This window comes from Chionomys nivalis, chromosome 4, assembly GCF_950005125.1.
Source record: "Chionomys nivalis chromosome 4, mChiNiv1.1, whole genome shotgun sequence".
Taxonomy (NCBI): Eukaryota; Metazoa; Chordata; class Mammalia; order Rodentia; family Cricetidae; genus Chionomys; species Chionomys nivalis.
In genome coordinates this window covers 117,038,069-117,059,765 of record NC_080089.1, presented here as the reverse complement: position 1 = coordinate 117,059,765, position 21,697 = coordinate 117,038,069, and the positions used below count along the sequence as shown (strand labels likewise).

Sequence of the window (21,697 nt, the reverse complement as noted above, 5' to 3'; positions counted from 1 at the left end):
GAAGTTGGGTGGTGAGGGAGGTATGGGGGGATCTCAGGGGTTGGGTGGTGAGGGAGGTGTTGGGGGGATCTCAGGGGTTGGGTGGTGAGGGAGGTGGGGGGGGATCTCAGGGGTTGGGTGGTGAGGGAGGTGTGGGGGGATCTCAGGGGTTGGGTGGTGAGGGAGGTGTGGGGTTGGGGGAGGGTGAATATGATGAAAACGCATTGTAAAACTTCTCAAAGAATTGTTTTGTTTTGCTGTTGTTGTTGTTTGGTTTTTTGGTTTTTGTTTTCTAAAGAAAGGGCCATTAGCTTTTAGGGGGCATTCAGTTGTTTAGTTAGGGGAAACTGTCGATATACAGATGTTTATGCACATGGGAATGCAGTGATCTGAAGATCAGAGTATTTCCAGATGGATAATGGGGGTGGGGCTCTTGAATCGGTTTTGAGATTGGACAGGACATCAGCCTTTCCTGTTGGGGTCTGACTCTCAGTACTGAGGTGGCATCAGAAGCTTGCTTGCTGGGTTCTAGCAGAGGGACCGTCAGGCCCTGCTGTCTCATTTCGGTATTGTCCATGCTTGCTCGCCTACAAAGCCTGCAGGTGGCTAGAACATGCGTTCTAATTGGTCTTAAAAATAAAAACTCAGAGTCAGATATTAGGGGGTGAAAAACTGAAGGATTCGAGAAGCAGAGCAGCAGCCACCTCTAGGAAATCCTCAGACTGAAAAAGGGTTGAGCCCGTCTCCTCCCGCCTCACATTCCTCTCTCTGTCCAGCCACATCACTCCTGTCTCCACCTCCCAAGTGCTGGGATTAAAGGTGTGAGGTGTGAGCTCTGTTTCTCTTTTAGACAGATTCAATCTCCTGTAGCCCAGTGTGGCCTTGAACCCCTGATCTTCCGACTTCCGCTTCCTGAGTGCTAGGATTAAAAGTGTGTGCCACCACCGCCTGGCCTCTATGGCTAACTAGTGCCACCTCCACCCTCTGATCTTCAGGCAAACTTTATTTGTTAGAGCACAAACAAAATATCACTGCAGCTGGGACTGTCCCCGTGTCTGTGATGCACTGTGGAATTTCTCACTTTGAGTCTCCATGGTCTTCCCTTGTGACTCTGCCCCCTTGAACATGTGTGACGTTTTGTTTGGTTAAACCTCTTCTTTCTTTAAAAAATGACAATGGTTCATTATTCTCTCTGGTGCGGTTTTCTGATTTATGAGGGGACAATCTGGGCCTTCACTCCTACCCCACCCCACCCCAGGGTGCTTTGCAGCCTCCCCTGCCTCCCTTCTGCCTGCCCAGTCCCAAACCAAGCCCTTCTATCATGGTTTCCTTCCTCCCCTACCTCCTCAGTGCTGGATGACCTTAGGGCCTTGTCCATCTGAAGTGAAGGCTCCACCACAGGACTGTATCCTCAGCCCTAAAATGTGTCTGCTCACAATGGCTTTAGCATGGCTGTCGCGTCACTATTGGCAGAACGTTTTTGTGGTGCTGGGTTTAGAGGCAAGTAGCATTACCACATGACAGGACCGGGTAGACCTCCACACAGCTGATTTTCTTCTTGTCCTTCATTCTGCACAGATTTGCCTGGTCTCTGTTCATCAGCAGACCTGTGCACAGTGCCTGTTGCCGTCACTAGATTGGAGTGGTGAGGTTGGAGGTGACAGGATCATTAGTGCTGGGCTTTTTATACTGAGAAGTTATATGTGTTCTTTTATTCCACTTAGGTCACATCAGTGGCCATTTACTGTTAAATATGGTCATAAATTGACAATCCCATGTTGAGAAAATATGTATATATGTATTTCTCCAAGAGTTCTCTGAGAACCATGCTCATACATCTAGCAGTTTGCTTGGTGTGACCAGCAGATGCCCTGGGCCTCACGCTGAGCTCCCCGTTTGCCCCCCAGACCATTCCCCCATTGCAGCCCATGCCAGCCCTCCCCTGCCGCACACACCAGTGTCCTGGGAGTCAGAGTCTTACTTTCCTCTTTTCGGTGTCCGCCCGTCTGCCCTTGTGCGGTGTCGAGCTCTATCTCAGGTGTCTAATGGATGTAATTACTTTTCTGCAAACCTCAGCCAGGCTTCTGTCTTCTCTTGCCCAGACTACAACACCTGGGCAGGTCAAGGACACTGAATGGCGAGGTCTTCTTAGAAAAGAGTCAGTGGGACTGGAGGCAGAGGATGGTGAGGTCAGTGGCTGTGTCCTGAAGGGACAGGGGCCCCAGCACACACAGGGGGGCAACCTAAAGAGTGAGGGGCTGAAGTGAGAAGAGAGGCAGGCCTGAATTCTGCAGTTTCTCTGGGCTTCTCTGGGGATCCCTCACTGTACAGGCTTCCATCACAGGCTGGGTGAGACCTTTGTGAAGGGTGTCACTTAGTCTGCTCATCTTACAAGCTGCCAAGTTATGCATGGTTGAGGTCTCTTCCTGGAAACCCAGCCAGCTGTAGAGGTAACCCGTGAGTGCTGCAGATAGGCTCTAGGCATTACTGGAGTGTTTGAAGGACCACGAGGTGGCCTGTGGGCAAGTGTCCGCACATGGACTTGTTCCATGGCCTCGCCTGCCCGCTCAGAAGGCTTGGAAGGGAGTGCTGGCCCCCAGCCCCTGCTGCAGCCCACATCCTAATCTGCAAACCTGTCTCATCCTTACCAGCCGACATCAGTGTCAACTCCGGGATGATGTGTTAATGTTTAATGTGCAAAGGCTGCTGTTACCTCGCGTCAGCCTGTGCCTCAGAAGGCGAGGGATCAAAAGCCACGATGCTGAGAGAGGTCCAGGTCTCCAGGAGAAAACCACTCTGCCTCAGGAGGCAGGTGGGGAGGGGCAGAGAAGAGCAAGCTAACAGTTGCCTCTCTTCCCCTCAGCCAGGAAAGGTGCAATCCTCACCAGAGGCCCTCTGCATCAGTAATAGCAATAAAATAGGCAGGCAGGTGAAACCCTGTTTGCAGGCCTGAAGGGTTGGGGAAGGACCCTGGAGTCCAGACTCATGATCTGCTCTGCAAGGTCAGGCTAAGGTCACGTTCTAAAAGCAAAGACAGAGAAGCATCCTGAGCAAAAGGTGTGCACCCTAAAGCCGAGGTGGGGGGGAGAACCCGTTCGGAATATGAAGTCTTTGTCTCTGTGGTGAGAATGTTTGCACTTAGTTCTGTGAAGGCCCGTGGTCAGAGAAGTACCTCAGGCCAGGGCTCATCTCTTGTCAAAGTGTAGCTGAAGTGTAGCTGAGTGTAATGGTTGGTGTCGTCTGCTTCATGGGATCTGGGCTCACCTGGAAAACGCCTCTCGGCAAAGCTGGGCGGAAATAGCTGTGCTAACTGAAGTGGGAAGACCTCTCTTGACTGTGGCGGGAATTCTAGACTGTGAAGAAACTTCTAGCTGAGCACACACACATTCGTGGCCCTGCTTCCTGATTGTGGATGCGGTGTCATGAGCTGCTGCATGCCTCTGCCGTCTTAACACCCCACAATAGATGGTACCCTTGAACACTGAGCCAGGAAAAGGCCTTCCCTGCAAGCTGCTTTTGTTAGGGATTTGTATCACAGCAACAGAAAAGTGAGATGTCCCGAGGAGTGGGTAGATACTCTGGGTGTCATGTGTCACGGGTGTGCATAGAAATACCCAGAGGAGATGAGTGGTGTGCCTTGGCATTGGATGGCCCTGGTGAGACCTTTGGCCGTGTTATTATGTGACTTTAGATAACCAGATTAAACTTTCCTTACTCCACCAAAAAAGTTTCTCGTGTATGTGTGTGTGTACCATGTCTGTGTGTCTGACATGTGGCATGCATACATTTGGGTGCACTCACAGGCCAGAGGAGGAGGTCATGTGTCCTGCTCCTTCACTTGCTGTGAGAACTCCTTTAGCCAATAGCCTTTAAGATACCAGCCCACATGGGCGGGGCCTCTTGTACCATAAATGCTGCTGGATTCATTTTCTGTTCCCTGCTTGCAGAGGACTGTGATTTGTGAGTCTACCCTTAAATAAAGAACTCTTTATTATTATACTCAGTTTTGAGCTAGTGTGGGACTGCTCTATAGCTCCGTCTACAATAGGCTGCTAAACCAAAGGTGATATCTCATGAGCAATGAGAAACAAAGAATTGTATATTTGCTATATATAACTTATTATATATAATTTTACGTGTGTGTGTGTTATCACAGTGTGGCCTCAGGGAGCCTCCTCCGCCACAGCCGCGTCATTTGAGTGCTGGGATCTGAATTTAGGTCCCTTGTGTTTCCATAACAAACACAGAGCCAACTCTCTGGCCACTACCCAGGTTAAGGTTTTTCTAGACCTCAGTTTTCCCACTTAGAAAGTGGGGTGACAATCATGGACCCTCAAGTTGGCTGGAACCACAGGGCACTTACCCCCTGCAGGGTGGAGAATGTGCTCACTTTGACTGTGAAATGTTCCCCATCAGCGTGGGTCTGAACACTTGATCTCCTCCTGGCTGCACCGTTTAGGACGCTTGTGGAACCTTTAGAAGATAAAGGCTCTCTAGAGGAATGGGTCGCTGGGGTGGGGTTTTAGGTTTTTAGCCTAGCTTTGCTTCTGGTCTCCTCTCTGCTTCCTGATGACCCAGATGTGAGCAGGCAGCCTCAGGCTCCTAGCCGCACAGTTGAGGGCACCTCCCACCACCAACCTTCTCCTGTGATAGACTGGACCCTGGAGTGTGGCCAGAATAAGTCCTTCCTCCCTACACTTACTCCTTTGTTTTGGGGGTTGTTTGTTTCTCTTGAGACAGAGGCTCACCATGTAGTCTTGGTTGGTCTGGAATGTTCTATGTACTACGCTGCTCTTGAACTCACAGAAATCCACCTGCCTCTACCTCCTGAGTGCCATGTCCCCCCCGCCCCAGTTGTTCCTTTGAGACACGTTGTCACAGCCATGAGATGAGGAAGGTAGCTAACAGGGTGCCACCACCCTTCCCGCTCCTGCAGTGCCTACTCCACCCTTGGGTGCTGCACCCTCCCTGCTCCTGCAGCACCTGCCCCACCCTTGGGTGCCGCCACCCTCCCTACAGCTCCTGCCCCACCCTTGTTGTGCTGTCTAAAGCTCTCTGGGTCTATACTCTTGTTCACGTTGTCAGGAGCGTGCTATCTCTTCTGTGACTCCATCCTTCCAGCACTTGGGGACCACAGCAGCACTCCTCAGCCCCTTATCTGCCATCTCGGTGCACCTGCCTCTCACCACCAAGCTGACTCATCACCCTGACCTCTTGCATTTCTTTTCATTCCAGGCCCAGAAGGCAGGCTCAAGAGGGGACACACAGGCTGCAGAGGACCTGCTGCTGCTCAGCAAACCACTTACAGACCTCATCAGCCTGCTTATCCCACTGGTAAGGGCGCCTGTGCGAGGGTTCGCCTGTGCGAGGGTTCGCCTGTGCCAAGGCTCGCCTGTGTGAGGGCTCACTTGTGCGAGGGTTTGCCTGTGCGAGGGCACCTGTGCGAGGGTTTGTCTTTACAAGGGTTCGCCTGTGCCAGGGTTGCCTGTACAAGGGTTCGCCTGTGTCAGGGTTGTCTGTATGAGGGTTCGCCTGTGCCAGGGTTGTCTTACGAGGGTTCACCTGTGCCAGGGTTGTCTTACGAGGGTTCACCTGTGTCAGGGTTGTCTGTATGAGGGTTCGCCTGTGTCAGGGTTGTCTTACGAGGGTTCGCCTGTGCCAGGGTTGTCTGTATGAGGGTTCGCCTGTGCCAGGGTTGTCTGTATGAGGGTTCGCCTGTGTCAGGGTTGTCTGTATGAGGGTTCGCCTGTGTCAGGGTTGTCTGTATGAGGGTTCGCCTGTGTCAGGGTTGCCTGTGCAAGTGTCCGCCTATGTGAGGGTGCCTGTCTCAGGGCTTGCCTGTGTGCTTTTTCAGAATTTCTGAGACTAAAGCAATTCTATCGAAGTTCAGCAATGCTTGTGTACCTGTCATTTAATTCCCCTCAGAACGAGAGCCAGAGCAGCTTCTGGAGGCCATTTGTTCTGTAAAGATACTAAACTTATACTTGATTTAAAACCTGGTGGCTTATCATTCATTAAGGTAATAGTTAATGTCCAGGCAGAATGGTATGCATATGTTAAATGAGCTCCAGAGAAGCAAGTGTGTCACAGTGTAGGTGCAGTCAGCCAGAGCCACAATGAGACCCTGCCTGAGAAAGGATGGATGGATTCATCCATACGTACATACGTACGTACATACATGCATCCATCCATCCATACATACACACATCCATCCATACATACCCACATCCATCCATACATCCGTACACACGTACATATATACATACATACGTATGTACATCCGTCCATACATACATATGTAATCCATCCATACGTACATCCATCCATACATACATACATACATACATACATACATACATACATAGACAGAATGATAAGTAAATAGGGCAGATTCAAATAGTTACTTCCTTAATGAAAGTGTGATTTAAAATGCATTGAACTCTGGTAAGAAAAGACAAATCTTTTGAGCACCCAGTCCCTTCCAAGAGAGACTTCTGAGTTGTACGGAGTTAGACACAGCCCCCCTCCCCCATGAACTGGGATAGGACAGGGATGGGAACAAAACTGTATTACAAGTGATGGCTTCTGAGTGATGACTTCAGTCTGAGTGGCCAGGAATGAACGGACAGCCTCTGACTACAGGTCACTACATTTCTAGGTGAAATCAATGCAAACCTTGAGCGTTGACAAGCTCTACAGTTTCAACCAAACTCAAAAAGAACCCAGACGTGGAGACAGGTGACTCTCCTTAGACAGCAGCCAGCTGGGGGCCATTGGTGAAATTCCATAAACCTCAGAAAAAGCAAAAAGCTTCAGGAAGGCCTATGAAATCAAGGCCTGTTTGTGCCTCCAGAACCAGATGAGAGCCATGTTCCTCTGACCCCTGCCTCTGTGAGGCTGACAGCTCATTGGTGAGGTCAGGACTGAGGGTGGCAGCTCATTGGTGAGGTCGGGACCGAGGCTGGGAGCTCATCAGTGAGACCAGGAAAACAGGCGTTTAGGGTTTACTGCCCTATGGCTTCAGGATCGTAAATGAAGTTTGGGCAAAAAATTGTATAGGTTTAATTGCATCCAGGAAGAAAAGGCATGGCTACATGTGGTTGCCTGTAATCCCAGGATTCAGGAGGCTGAGGCAGGAAGATTGGCATGAACTTGACTCCAGCTTGAGCTGTGTAGTAAGCTCCAGGCCGACTTGTGTTACAAAGTGAGACCTTGTCTTATTCAAACAGATCCTAATAAATAGACAGCCAAAAGCAGCCCTAAGGTTCAGCTGGAAAGGGAGGTACAGTTGCCAGGGGTTTATGTCGTACATTACAATGACAGAATACAGTTGGCTAAGTGGCTGCAGTAATAAGACATCGTGGCACTGTGCTCATGGGCGTGGTCCTAACCTAGCTCTGTGCTTACCAGCAGGGGAGGGGTACAGGCATCGCTGTTATGTGGCTTTATTGGTTGATTCCACCAATGGTTGTTAGGTCACGAGGAGGCCGTGGACGCTCAGTCAGCTGGACCATGTGATCTGGCCGGTGCGGGCACAGCGAGATTCTCTTTCTACTTCAGCCCGGATCTTACTTAATCCCTCCTTTTCTGTGATGTGGGGCCCACCTTTACTTTACAGGGAAGGCCCCCCGAGCTGTTGAATCTAGAAACAAAACTTTAGAGATTAAATGTCTGCTTTTAACACCCACACGTCCCTCATCAAAGTTCTCACTGCCTCTGGATTAGCTTTGAACTCGTGAAACCCTAAACTCATGTCTGTTAGAAGGCTTCTGTGTTTTCTGTTTTTAAGTGTGAGGGGTTTCCATGGCAAGAAGACAGGGCCTGATTGCGAGTGAAGCCATCACAGCTAAGGTTCTCGTGGCTTCAGAAGCGGAGAGTCCCAAGGACAGTGATAAACACATTGATGGAGAAAGGTGCTAGCCAGCCTCACAAAGCACTTTGTTTTGGAATGATGAAAGAGGTTGTCCTTACACTTCTGTGACACAGTCACATCCAGTTCCCTAGCAGAGGTAATTAGGGAATATAAATGATTAAGAGATGCCTCGAAATGCAGGCTGTAGTCCACACAGTCGCTGTTGGCCAGAACTGCCAGGACCCCTCGACGCTGCTGGTGTCAGGTGATAAACCTTAGGGGAGGAGAGCAGTCAGCCCCACCCCGTCTCCTAGAGAACCCTGCCTCTTTCAGAATAACCGTTCACCAGGTGTCCTCCAGAGCAGTCAAGTCTAAAACATAGATGGGCCACAATGAGACCTCTCACGCTGGAGCAGAGAAGATTCGGGCTTGAATGGCCTTGAGCATGAATGCAGAAGATCATGCGTGTTTCATGTTCTGAGCTGACCTCTCCTGTAAGGTGCAGTTCCTGAAGTTCGTCATCAGGGGGTTCTTTGAAGTAGGCAGATGAGGCCCACCCTGCACACCTGCACTGCCTGTAGACCTGACCTGTCCGCTCTTGTCTCCTGCATCTCCATGCTCTACCCCCTAGGCCTCCAGAAAGGACGGCGCACAGGCTCCACAGAGGCACCTGATTGTCTTAAATTCCTTTACCTCTTACATTGAACCTCTTCAAACAGCTACCGTCTGCCCAGGGTGGCCAGCGGTCGTGCATTTCACTGCCATGGAGCTTATGATAGTCACTGCCTAGCATGACACAGGGTTCCTTACCTGAGGGGAGTCATGTGTGGCTCAGGGCTGGAAACGGCAAGGGGTGGGACCACCCAGCCGTGATCTCGGGTGAGGAACTCTGGGAGGACTGGCAAGAGGAGCAGGTGATGGCGTCCAGCTCAGTGATGCTGCCTCAGGAACAACTTGACTTCATCCTAACTGTCATTGGTTCACATTGTCACGTGTGTGTGATTGGCTCACATTGTCACATGTGTGTGATTGGCTCACATTGTCACATGTGTCATTGGCTCACATTGTCACGTGTATCATTGGCTCACATTGTCACGTGTGTCATTGGCTCATTATCACGTATGTCATTGGCTCACATTATCACGTATGTCATTGGCTCATATCACATGTGTGTCATAGACTCATGCTATCGTGTGTGTCATTGGCTCACACTGTCACGTGTGTGTCACTGGCTCACATTGTCACGCGTGTCACTGGCTCACGTCATGTGTGTCTGAATTTTGTCTCATTTTTTGCTTATTTGTTTTGCTGGCACTGCCTCTCCTACCCTCACTGAGCATTCCCTCTTTTGCTCCTCAGCCCCCAGACTCCCTGAGATGCTGTGCTCAGGCCAGAGAGTCTGGCACGGAGCCCAGCATCCCCTTCATGGACAGCTCCTCTTGGGCTTGCAGTTCTTCCCAAAGCCCCTCCCTTGTCACCTCTACTTTTACAGATGTTTCTGGACAGAGACCATACTGTCACCCGCGTAGCTCTTGTCACACATGTAACTCTCGTCACGCAGTCTCCTGTGTTCATGTGCAGCTCCCCCTGACACCTCCTCTCACTGGCCGCTAGTGAGTGCTGGTGCCTGTGCTGGGTGTATGTGAATTAGCCCAGGACAGCACTGTCCCGAGTGACCCCAGCTCTCTGAGATGCTGGTTGCCAGCCCGAGGCACCAGAGGATCAGTGGGCATTTACCTAATGTACGTGGGCTGCGTTATGTGCATCCAGGTTCTCACTGGAGCCTTCAGCCTCAGCAGCGGCCTGTGCCAAGAGTGTTGTCCCACGTCTTCTCTGGGAAAGATTAACACACACTGATAGCTTTGCATAAAGTGAGGGAAAATAGCAATAAAGCTACTGAGCACCTCACCAGAGCACACACTGAGTGACGATAAATTTTACAGTGCTGTTTAAAAATATAATAGGCTACAGGAGAAGGCCCCGGGGACGGCTCTCCTATGGGAAGAATAAATGGACTTCAAGTTTTAGTTTGACTTGGCCGACTTTGGGAGCGTGGGCCTAGAGGCAGGAGGATAAACTTGGTAGTTTTGAGACTCTTTGCAAACGTGGCCCACGGAAAGCAAACACACCCTGGGGAGACTGAACCCCAAGTCATGAACAAAGCGACGCGTCCTTGTCTGTGGTGACGTCCAAGATCCTTGGGGTTGCTTGAAACCCTGCATGAACCGTGGCTCCAGCCACGATTCTTCAGCTACACAGTGATGTGTGGGGTTTTAGATGGGGTCTCCCCAGGTACATGAGATACAGTAGGGTAGTTTCTTTTTATGTTGGGCCATGGCAATGAGCTACAGCTGCTCTCAGCCTCTCTTCGTGGGATGAAACAACCCACACAGTGGTCACATTGTGAGCTACGATGTTTGGAGGATGAAGTGTGTTAAATGCATTTTAGCTTACATTTTCAATATACTATAGGCTTAGCTAGAGTAGTGGTTCTCAACCTGTGGGTCACAAGGGCACCTAAGACCATCGGAAAACACACATATTTACATTATAATATATAACAATAGCAAAATTACAGTTATGATAGCAATAAAAATAATTTTACAAGGGGGGAGTGTACCACAACATGAGGAATTGTATTAAAGAGTCACAGCATTAGGTAATTTGAAAACCACTGGTCTAGATGTAAATCCATTGTAAGTCAAGAAGCTTCTACATTATGGGTTTTTTCTGTATGTGTTTTCCTGTGATAAAATTTAATAATATGTAAATTAGTCATATTTTAGGGTGATGTAAGAGGTTAACAAGGGAGCAGGCAGCAGTACATCAGAGTAAGAGATATGACTGTCACCACCCTGAACACTGTGCCGTCAGCATCCCTCTTGTGAGATCCAGGTGACGCATTTCTACTTGCTGAGCTGTAACAAGGAGAATGCCACAGGCTGCCATTGCCCTGCTCGGGTCCCTGGAAGCTGTCCCTAGTGTCTGGAATTGCCCTGCTCTGGTCCCTGGAAGCTGTCCCTAGTGTCTGGAATTGCCCTGCTCTGGTCCCTGGAAGCTGTCTCGAGTGTCTGGAATTGCCCACTCTCTGTCCCTGGAAGCTGTCCCGAGTGTCTGGAATTGCCCTGCTCTGGCTCCATTGGTTGAGAGCCAGCACTTGTCCAGCACATCCGCCCTGTATACCCTGCCCTCCCACTCACGATCGGCTGTCTCAGTTACCAGAACCAGCCATGCTATTTCGGTGTGTCTACCCAGGTAACCCTCAGGACTGCAACTTCAAATGTATGCACTATTTCTTTCTGAAGTCAGTGCATTGTTCCCAGCCTGTGGTTACTCATGGGTGTTGTGGGGAGCTGCGGGCTGTGTTCCTGCCACTCAGCTCCTGGCCGCCTGGCTAGCTTATGCCCCGAAATAACAACACACAAACTGTATTCTTTTAAACACTGCTTGGCCCATTAGCTCTAGCTCCTTACTGACTAATTCTTACATTTTGATTACCTATTTCTATTAATGTGTATAGCACCCCAAGGTGCGCTTACCGGGAAGATTCTAGCCTATGTCCATCTTGGGTCGGAGCTTCATCGCGTCTGCCCGGGAGAGCAGCGGCATTGGCATCTGAGCTCACTTCCTCTTCCTCCCCGCATTCTATTCTGTCTACTCCACCCACCTAAGGGATGGCCTATCAAATGGGCCAAGGCAGTTTGTTTATTGACAAATGACCTTCCTCCATCATTTTCCGTTTTTCTGTTTAAACAAAAAAAAAAGGAAGGCTTTAACTTTAACATAGCAAAATTACATATAACAAAGCAGTTATCAAGCAAGAATTACAGTTACAATATTTACATCTATTTTATCTTTTATCATAACAAAGGAAAACAGCTATAACTATCTATCTATTCTTCAACTCCATCAAAGACTCCAGAAGGATATAATATTACCTAAGTAAATGAGAAGTAAGCAACTTACAAAATTCTAGAAATGACAGAGACATCTCGCTGCCTGGACAGTCACCCAAAGTTTCTCTGTACCGTTGGGGCATCCATCTTTGACCTACAGGCCCATAGTATCCAGCAGACATTTCCATAAAGCAGGAAATTTGAAAGGCAGTTCAGTCACTATCTGCTGTGTCCTGCAGAATGTCTCGCAGACTCTTTCATGAATCAGGAACCCCGAAAGATCATCTCACCTTTAGGCAAGTTCAGTAGTCCTCTCTCTGCGGGTTCTCTGTGTCCAGTTTATACAACAGTCCAGGCAAGAGCAGTTTCTTGCCCAAATGCCTATCAAACTCCATAAGAAGCCTCTTCGATGCCCATCTTTTTTCTTGAAGTAGATTGGTGCTGCCAGGAGCAGACATGTCTCATTGTCATGAAAAACCTAAGTTATTAAAACATTTAAAATGCCATATTCTCTAGCCTTTGAAAGATATGATGAATGCCTATCTGAAATATATCCATGCACATCTAGAAAATCTAACATGACTACAAACTTGACTATTATAGATGATTATCTATTAACAACCTATATACATTTTTACATGAACTACACAATCACAATACCTTAATCAAGATCAGAAATACATATACATATAACAAAATTGACCTTAAATTTATATCAATAAAGTCAAATCCATACCGATGCAAATTATTCATATCTATATCATATCCCCCTTTAAATGTAAAAGAACATTTATAAACAATATTTGGGGATATGGACGTAGTTATTTCTCTCCAAACTGCTTCCTGCTGAATGGGGGCGTTGTTATTCAGGTCTTTTATGGTATAACCTGTGTGCTAGGTTCATCTCAGTCGGCAGTTGAGCAAAGTAATTTCTTGAGGGTGTTCACAGCAACCTTTCAGGAGGGCGTGGTCTATCATACCATATTGGGATAGAAACAGTCCAAAGAGTCTCATCCTCTGTGAAAACAAAAGAAGAAACTCCTTTCCAAAGCATCATGTCCTTAGATCCAAATTTTAAAGTCAAGGTATTTTCAAAATATCTATGTTGGATTAGTTCAGCAGCATTAATAAATATCTTTTAGCAGCTTTTGCTCTTTCCTCAGCATTCAAACAATTCAAAGAGAGCATAATAGCATACAGTATCAAAATTCTCTGTATTTTCCATCTTTGTGCAGCTTTATTTTAACCTCTATTTTGTTTATTTTTACTTTTATTTTATATTCTCTGTATATCTTTGTCCTGGAATAATTCTGTAGACCAGGCTGTCCTTGAACTCTCAGAGATCTGTCTGTCTCTGCCTCCCAGGCATTGGGATTAAAGGCATGTGCTACCACACCTTGAAGTCACAGAGGTCAATCTCCTTCTGCCTCCCAAGTGTTGGGATTAAAGGTGTGTACTACCACATCCAACTACTTTCTTTCTTCCTTTTTTTACTTTTAAGAACTTTAACTTTTAGCCTGCATATATTTTTAACATACTGTAAATCATTTAAACATTTTCTTTTTCTTTGAATCTCTCTTTACTGTATATCTCTCTTTTTCTGACCACACGAGCCTTTAAATTACTGAGCAATATGGGTAGGAATAAAGCTGTGGCTTTGCTGGCTAGATCCAGCCCATTCCTTAGCTTTCCAGCCTCACGTCAGAAGTACTGCTGGAGCCATTTTTATCGCCACAACTGTGTGGCGTTTCAAAGTCCCTGCCAGCAAGCAAGTTGCAGCATTCTGCTCACAGATCACACTCATTCGGACTGACTGCCTGAAAGAGTCAGAGTTTGCCCTGGCAGGACAGACCGGAAAGCCAGCATTTTTAAACGGCGCAGCTTTTTTCCTGCTACGGCTGAAAACCGAAAAGCATGCGTTCAGCTTTTCATCAACACCGTTTAAGTGTTTCGTGGCGGGACCTCTCAAGAGAGCTGCAGGGTTTTGCAGCTAAAGCTGAGTCAGGAAGCCTCTTTTAGATGAGAGTGCTTGCTTGCCTCTAGCAAGCAGAGCAAACCCAAGAAATTGCTGCTACCAAGAAAACATGCTTTACTCTATTCTTTCCCAAGCTTTCTCAGGCTTTCTGTGGATATAGTCACCCCACGTTGGGCACCACATGGGCACAATGGAGGAGAATCACAGTGAAAGGTCCGTGTAAGGCACCAATCCCTGGTCTGTCTGACAGCCACGACTCCATGTCCCCTTTGCATGAACGTGTCTGGGCTCGTTAGCGCTCCACACAGAATTCATAACTTCAGGAGTCTTCCCAGTTCTCACCTGACATCCATGGTGTGAGAACATGGGCTTCTCTGCCTCTTCTGCTGAATGACTGACCCTATTCTGGGCTAGTGTCTCTGTTGTCTCCACCTAGGATGGAGGTTCGATACAAGTCACCTAGGAAGGTGAGGGACAGTACAGTAAATGTTCACACTGTGATGGAGAAGAACCCAGGTCTGCTCACCTCCCCACTGTTCCCTGCTGAGCTGTCTTCCTCCTCAGAGGGCAGGCAGTGGAGACTGCTGGTGGCCACTCACCTCACTAGCACCAGATCTCCTCCTCTCTGGTGTCCGCTCCCTCTGGTGTCCACTCTCTCTAATGTCTATTGTCTCTACTGTCCGCTCTCTCTAATGTCTATTGTCTCTACTGTCCGCTCTCTCTAATGTCTATTGTCTCTACTGTCTGCTCTCTCTGGTGTCCGCTCTCTCTAATGTCTATTGTCTCTACTGTCTGCTCTCTCTAATGTCTATTGTCTCTACTGTCTGCTCTCTCTGGTGTCCGCTCTCTCTGGTGTCCGTTCTCTCTAGTGTCTGCTCTCTCTTTGGCATGTAGGTCTGTCTGCACTGGCTTTCACTGGACAGTTTGTATTTCCGAAACTGCTGTACACAGCAGCTCTGACCAGGGACTGTGTATCTAGAAGATCACTGTACTTGTGATTTGTAAAAACAAACAAAACACAACCTAACATCCCAGCAGCTATGGTGAAAACAGAGACTCTGGGCATTGAGTAGGGATGCCTGTGTCTGTGGCCATACCATCCTGAGTGTGTCCAGTCTCATCAAAATAGATGCCACGCATTGTCACCATCCTTTTCAGGGAGAGGCCCAGAATGTGGCAGCTGGTGTTGAGACTTGGGTAGCTTCAGGGAAGGGTGTTTTCCTGTGTGCTCCCGTTACTCGATGGGTGTTTGTCATGATGTGTCACAATGTAGGTTTTAAACAGCATTTTGTTCTTGAAAGGGTGCCCTGATCTAAGCTAAACAGACAGACAGACAGACAGACACACACACACACACACACACACACACACCCTTACAGACAGGGTACAAAGGGTTCTGAAAGCACTTCTCCCAGAGAATGCTACTTGACCATGGATGGATGACCCTCATGCAGCAGCCTCGTCAATCCCTAGCCCACTCCCAAGTAGTAATGCTTGGTTTTGTGACTTCTTGGGGGAGACATGAACAAATGTCCTTTCACCCCAGATAGTACCCTGAGGACAGACCAAAGAGATGGCGCCACCTGAATCTGCTTGTGGAACCCATGGGTTAGCTGGGGTCTCTCTCCATGGCATCAGTGACTCAAAGGCAGATGCATTTCCTATCAGCATGGGTGAGAAGAGAGTTGGATTACTACGGCTCTGTCCAACATGCAGAGAGCTCCTCTGAAGACTCCTCTCTCCCACAAACTGTTGCATGTGGGTCTGAAGGGGCCAGCATCTGGGTAGGTCTTCCTCCGCTGCTGCCTAGGGGAGTTGACTGGGCAGTAGGGCACACTGAGGGAAATGGGGAGTGTTGTGGGAGCTGCGGGCTGTGTTCCTGCCACCCCAGCTCCTAGTCGCCTGGCTAGCTTATGCCCCGAAATAACAACACACAAACTGTATTCATATAAACACTGCTTGGCCCATTAGCTCTAGCCCTTACTGGCTAATTCTCATATCCCGATCAACCCATCTCTAATAATCTGTGTAGCACCAGTCTTACCAGGAAAGATTCAGCATGTCTGACCTGGCAGCTTGCTTCATCGCATCTGGCTCTGAGAGGAGCTGCCCTGCATCTGAGATCACTTCCTCTTCCTCCCAGCATTCTGTTCTGTTTACTCCTATCAGATGTTCTGTTACACCCTATCAGATGGGCCAAGGCAGTTTCTTTATTGACCAATGAAATCCCACATCAGGGGAGTGGGAGTTGGAGGACAGCAGAAAATGTGGATTTGTGAGATCTGGGTCATGCCCAAGTGTACTAGCCGATAGAGAGGTTGTATTCTTTGTTCTGCGTTCCCTGTATGCGTGCCTTGATTACAAAGCACAAGGACTCAGTATCTCTGCGTAGTCACGGTTGGGACTGTGTGGCATCTGTGAGGACAGAGCCCTATAACCCAATAATGTGCAGGGTTGGAGGGGTTGACACTCAGAGCCAGGTCCTGGGTCAGAATTTACTGTGATTTTTCTGCTTACGTATCTTCCATCTTGTGATCAGGGATGTTGATGAGCTTGGGTTTGGGAGATGAAGAACTAAAGATTTCACTTTAGTGAGATCAGAAAGTGGTCGAAACCAGTAGAAACAGACAACTCAGGAGGGCTGGCCAAAGGCATCTGGTGCAGAAAACCTGGGATTTGGACTGGGTTGTGGGTCCGTGGTGAAGCTTTGGCCAGAAGAGAGTCCTGGCCTTAGCTTCCACACAGGAAAAAACAATAGTCCCTCACCCCAACCCTCCCACCCCTAGTCACCAATTATATAAAGCTCATTTACATAACAAAGGAAATTAAATTAAACAGAACCCAATAAACACAGGTTTTTACCTTTTCAGTCTTTGGAGTTGGAAACTGTTTATGGACTCTTAATTGGTAAATTAAAATGTAAATAGGTACGTGTCAAAAGTTTTCAAATTATCGTTGCCATTAATCCCACTGCCAGAAAGGAGGCTGCATAGGAAATCATTTGAAGTGTGGGGCATTTGTGTAAATCCATGAATTTCATGACGTTATTTTAAACATCAAAAATCTTCTAAATAGCTTGCAGATCGCTCAATTAGAAAACAAATTCTGGTTTTTAAATTTTCTATTTGTGTGTGTGAGGGGGGTCAGAGGACGACTTTTGGTGATGTCTACATCTTAAGGTGTTGTCTCTCTCCCTTCTGCTGCTGCGCTTGGTGCTCTAGGCTAGCTCACCTGTGCTTGGTGCTGTAGGCTAGCTCACCTGTGCTTGATGCTGTAGGCTAGCTCACCTGTGCTTGGTGCTCTAGGCTAGCTCGCCCCTGACCTTCCTGGCAGTTCTGTCTCTGCTCCCATCTCACCAGAAGCATTGCAGATGTGAGGCCACTGCTTTGGGCTTTTATGTAGATCCTGAGGACTCTAGTTTATGTTGCCAGCTTGTGCAGTGAGTTCTTCTCCCCAGGAAGCTATCAGCCTTGCAGTGAGTGTTTTCTTCCCAGGAAGCCAGCCCACTTGCCCTAAAGTCTAGTTCTAGGGTAGAATTCTGCGCCACTGAATATGATTCTCAAAGCATATTTAACAATTTGGGGAAACTGTAACAAAAATTCTAGTTCTTATAATAAAAACTCAGAGTCAGATATTAGGGGGTGAAAGCAGAGAGGTCAGAGAAGCAGAGCAGCCGGCTACTAGAAAGTTCTCACATCTACCAATGCTCAGACACGAAGGACAATGCTGTCCTCAGACTGCCTAGACTACACTGTTCTTTAGACTGCATTGAGCTCCTCTCTTCCCTCCACCCCTGCCTTATATTCCTCTCTCCACCCAACCATATCACTTCTGTCTCCACCTCCCTCATACAGGGATTGAAGGTGTGGGATCCCAAGTGTTGGGATCACCTTTGTGTGAGCTCTGCTTCTCCTTTAGACAGATTCAATGTTGTGTAGTCCAAGGTGGCCTTAAACTCACAGAGATCCTTCTGCCTCTGTCTCCCAGTCCTATGATTAAAAGTGTGTGCTACCACTGCCTGGCTTCTGGTGAATTAGCTCTGATCCTCAGGCAAGCTTTACTTGTTAAAAACATAAGCAAAATATCATTACAGAAAATATAACATTAAACAAAATACTAGGATGTTATCAGATGCTAATTCAATGTATGTTTTATAATGTATATATAATGGGAATATCTTACGCCTAAAAGTTAACTTATATTTACAATAAGTATTGTTTATGTTTATTTAATTATTTTGTATGCATGAACACATGTCAGAATACAAGTGGGAGGTCAGAGGACCACTTGCAGAAGTCGGCCCTCCTCTATGTGGGTCCTGGGGATCAAACTCAGTTCATCAATTTGGCAGCAAGCTCCTTTGCCTGCTGAGCCATCTCACCGGCCTTTAAAATTAGCATCTTCTAATAATGGCCATATACCCAGCATCCTTTAACTGGCGCGTGTACGCAGGCCACTGCCATCCTTATTTACAGAGGCTCCCTCTGCTCTCCGAAGCAAGTGTGTTAAGTCTTGAACGTGGAGAGATGGAGCTCTTAACTCCCACCTAGAAACACCTCAGCTGCTGCAGGCACCTGTCAGCCTTGCCCTTCCATCAGCGGCCTGTGTCGTCAGGGCAGCCTGTGCCACAGCTGAGGAAGGGTAAGAGGGTCCCAGCACCTGCCAGGGCTGAGTAAGGGGCCTTGCCATCGGGCAACTTGTCATGAGCAGCTGTCCTCCTGGCTAACAGAGGTTACCAGGTCCAGGCTCAGCTGCTTCCCTGATACGGTGTTTGGCACAGTGGTGACCTGGAGAAGCTGGATGCCTCTGGCTGCATCGCATCCTGTGGAGATTGTATCCACAGAGGGTGGTCTGTCACCGGCTGGCAGGAGCCTGCTCACATTGGCGAGCCTGATGTCGCAAGGCTGATGTCAGTCACCTGGTCTGTTCTGCGAGGCCCCCGGGCAACCGTTGTTCCTGATGGCTTACACATTTGCCATCTCTGGCACTGTACATGGTGGTCACGGTGGTCAGGCTCTGGGGGACAAGGTCAGGTGGAGGCAGATGAGTCTGTGCTGTCGCCTCCGAAAGCACACACACTGCAACAGAATCTGCTCCAATCAGTGAACTCGGCTGCTGCCTGGAGACGGGAGGAAGCAGCTAACCCAGAGTCAGCAGAAGCACAGTGAGGGCTGTGGCCAAACCCACTGCAAACAGCGAGGTGGCAGGACTCTGTTCTCTGAGCATTTGGAAAATTGCACACAATAGGAATGGTGGCCCAGCGGGTGAGGGCAGTTGGTCCAGTTCTAGAATTATATACGTATTTGAGACAGTATCTCACTGTGTAGTGCTGGCTTGTCTGGAACTCACAGAGATTGCCTACCTCTGCCTCCAGAGTGCTGGGGCCTGAGTTCGATTCCCCCCTCCCCAAGTCCACGTGGTGAAAGGAGAGAACTGACTCCCACAGGTTGTCCTCCGACCACACGTGCACCGCAGCGTGAGCATGCCTGTGCTCAGGAGTGTGCGTCTCGTCCACCTTCCAGACCTGTGCAGTGAGACTTATCATCAGTGCCACGGCTCCGATTCTTCTAGAGGAGGGCAGTGCGCCGGTCCACCGTGTGCATCCTGAAAACAGCCGGGCTGGCTTTCTGTGGCCATTAAATGTCCCATGCTACTGTAATATCCCACTCTGCATGGCAGAGAAGAGCATGAAACCTGGTGTTGAATTTAAAAATAATTCTTTTCTGCTTTTAGGCAGAATAAATTCCATGTCTCATCACCTGGCGTTATACCTGTGATATAAAAATAATAATTTTGGGAGAGGGAGAGAGAGCGTGTGTGTTGGGGAATATTAGTTTAAGGTGTGGTTACTTTTGTTTATGCTGCATTTGTTAACACTGAAGCTTTAATTCTTTACCTGTCTAAAACACCTGATGGTCTAATAAAGAGCCAATAGTGAGGCAGGAGATAGGATCAGCAGAGCTGGCAGGCAGAGAGGATAAATAGAAGGAGAACCGAGGAAAAGAGGGAGCAAGAGAGCAAGGAGAGGAGGACGTCAGGGGTCAGCCACCCGGCCAGAAACAGAGTAAGAGTGAAAGATATACAGGAGGAAGAAAAGGAGAAAGCCCAGAGGAAAAAGGTAGACAGTGATGGAGGTGGGTCTTATATTAATCTGTTGCTTTCATTGGTTAATTAATAAAGAAACTGCCTAGGCCCATTTGATAGGCCAACCCTTAGGTGGGTGGAGTAAACAGAACAGAATACTGGGAGAAAGAAGCCGAGTCAAAGGGTCGCCATGATTCTCCCACTCCATACAGACGCAGGCTAAGATCTCCCTGGTAAGCCACCTCGTGGGGCTACACAGAATATCAAAAATGGGTTAGATCAATATGTAAGAGCTAGCCAATAAGAGGCTGGAACTAATGGGCCAAGCAGTGTTTAAAAGAATACAGTTTCCGTGTAATTATTTCGGGGCATAAGCTAGCCATGCGGGTGGCCAGGTGCCGGGAACGCAGCCCCGCCGCTCTTAATACAACAAGACAGGTTAAGAAAAACTGGCAAGAAATAAGCCTCCATGTGTGATTTATTTGGGAGCTGGGTGGTGGGCTCCCCAAAAGAGCCAGAAAAGTCAAAAGAGTAAAATGTCACACCGCGAGAAAGAGAGAGAGAAAGAGAGAGAGAGAGAGAGAGAAATGTTTGCCCATGCCATTTGTTCTTGCTGCTGTCCTAAGTACCTGCTGGGCCTCCCTTCTGCAGCAGATGTTTAGCTTCTAACAAGAGCGCACGACTCTGGGTCCAGTCCCCTGTGGGAGGAAGTCCTGGCAGCCAGGGTTGAGGCACTGGTCCCTCTGCATCTCTAGTCAGGAAGCAGAGAGCCATAAATCCTTGTGCTTGGCTCCTGCCTTTCAGAGTCAGTTAACCCATTCAAGATAATCCCTGACAGGCATGGCCATACCCCAGTGGTTCACAACCCTCCGAATGCTGTGACCCATTAATACAGTTCCTCATGTTGTGCTGACCTGACCCCAACCATAAATTCTTTTGTTACTACTTCATAACCATAATTTTGCTATTGCTATGAATCGTAATATGAATATCTCATATGCAGAATATCTGATGGGTGACCCTTGTGGAAGGGTTGTCCAACCCCCAGAGGGGTCATGACCCACAGACTGAACATCACTACCGAAGACTAACTTAAACAAGACAGTCCCTCACAGACATAGGCATAAACTAACTTAATCGAAGTAACCCCTCAAAGGCATGACCATAGTCTAACCTAATAGGACAGCCCCTAACAGACATGACCATACACTAATCACGATAATGCCTCATGAGCGTGCCTGGGGCCTTTCTCCCAGATGACTCCAGACCTGCCCAAGTCAAAGTCAGCACTGACCATCACAAGCATAGGTGCCTAGGAAAAGCCACGTGGCCATTTGGATGCTCGGCCTGTGAGCAACTTCTAGTGGGCATTTTCATTTTCAGTGTGGTTGGCTAAGCTATAGTTGGTTGCTAAGTTCCTAGTGCGTTGGTCTGTCCTTGGGAGCTGGGCTCAGGAACAGACGTCCTGAGATGTGCCACCCTTTCCTGGTCCTTCTCACAGCAGGCCTGTGGGGTGGCACACGTTCACGGGCAGCAGACAGAGGCCCGTCTTCTGAGGCACTGAAATACAGATACCTTTGACGCAGGAGTCCCCTCTATGTGCTATGATTATCATTAATGAATAAAGAAACTGTCTTGGCTTATTGATAGGGCAGAATTTAGAAAGGCAGGGAGGACTGAACTGAATGCTGGGAGAAAGAAGGGTGGAGTTAGAGAGATGCCATGGAGTCACCAGAGTCAGACATGCTGAATCTTTGCCAGTAAGCGATATGCAGATTAATAGAAATGAGTTAAATTAATATAAGAGTTAGCCAATAAGAAGCTAGAACTAATGGGCCAAGCAGTGATTTAATTAATACAGTTTCTGTGTGATTATTTCAGTTCTGGGCAGCCAGGATGAACAAGTGGCCC

General features: G+C 48.2%; 1 protein-coding gene across 3 annotated transcripts in view; it reads left to right on the top strand.

The window, feature by feature from the left end:
• Positions 1-21,697, top strand: part of Ulk4 (unc-51 like kinase 4) — a 294,534-nt gene that overhangs the window by 188,505 nt on the left and 84,332 nt on the right. For all 3 annotated transcript variants that reach the window (XM_057769024.1, XM_057769023.1, XM_057769025.1), the window contains one exon: positions 5,215-5,313. In XM_057769024.1, coding sequence (XP_057625007.1) covers positions 5,215-5,313 — 99 coding nt within the window. The remainder of the gene's footprint in view (positions 1-5,214; positions 5,314-21,697) is intronic.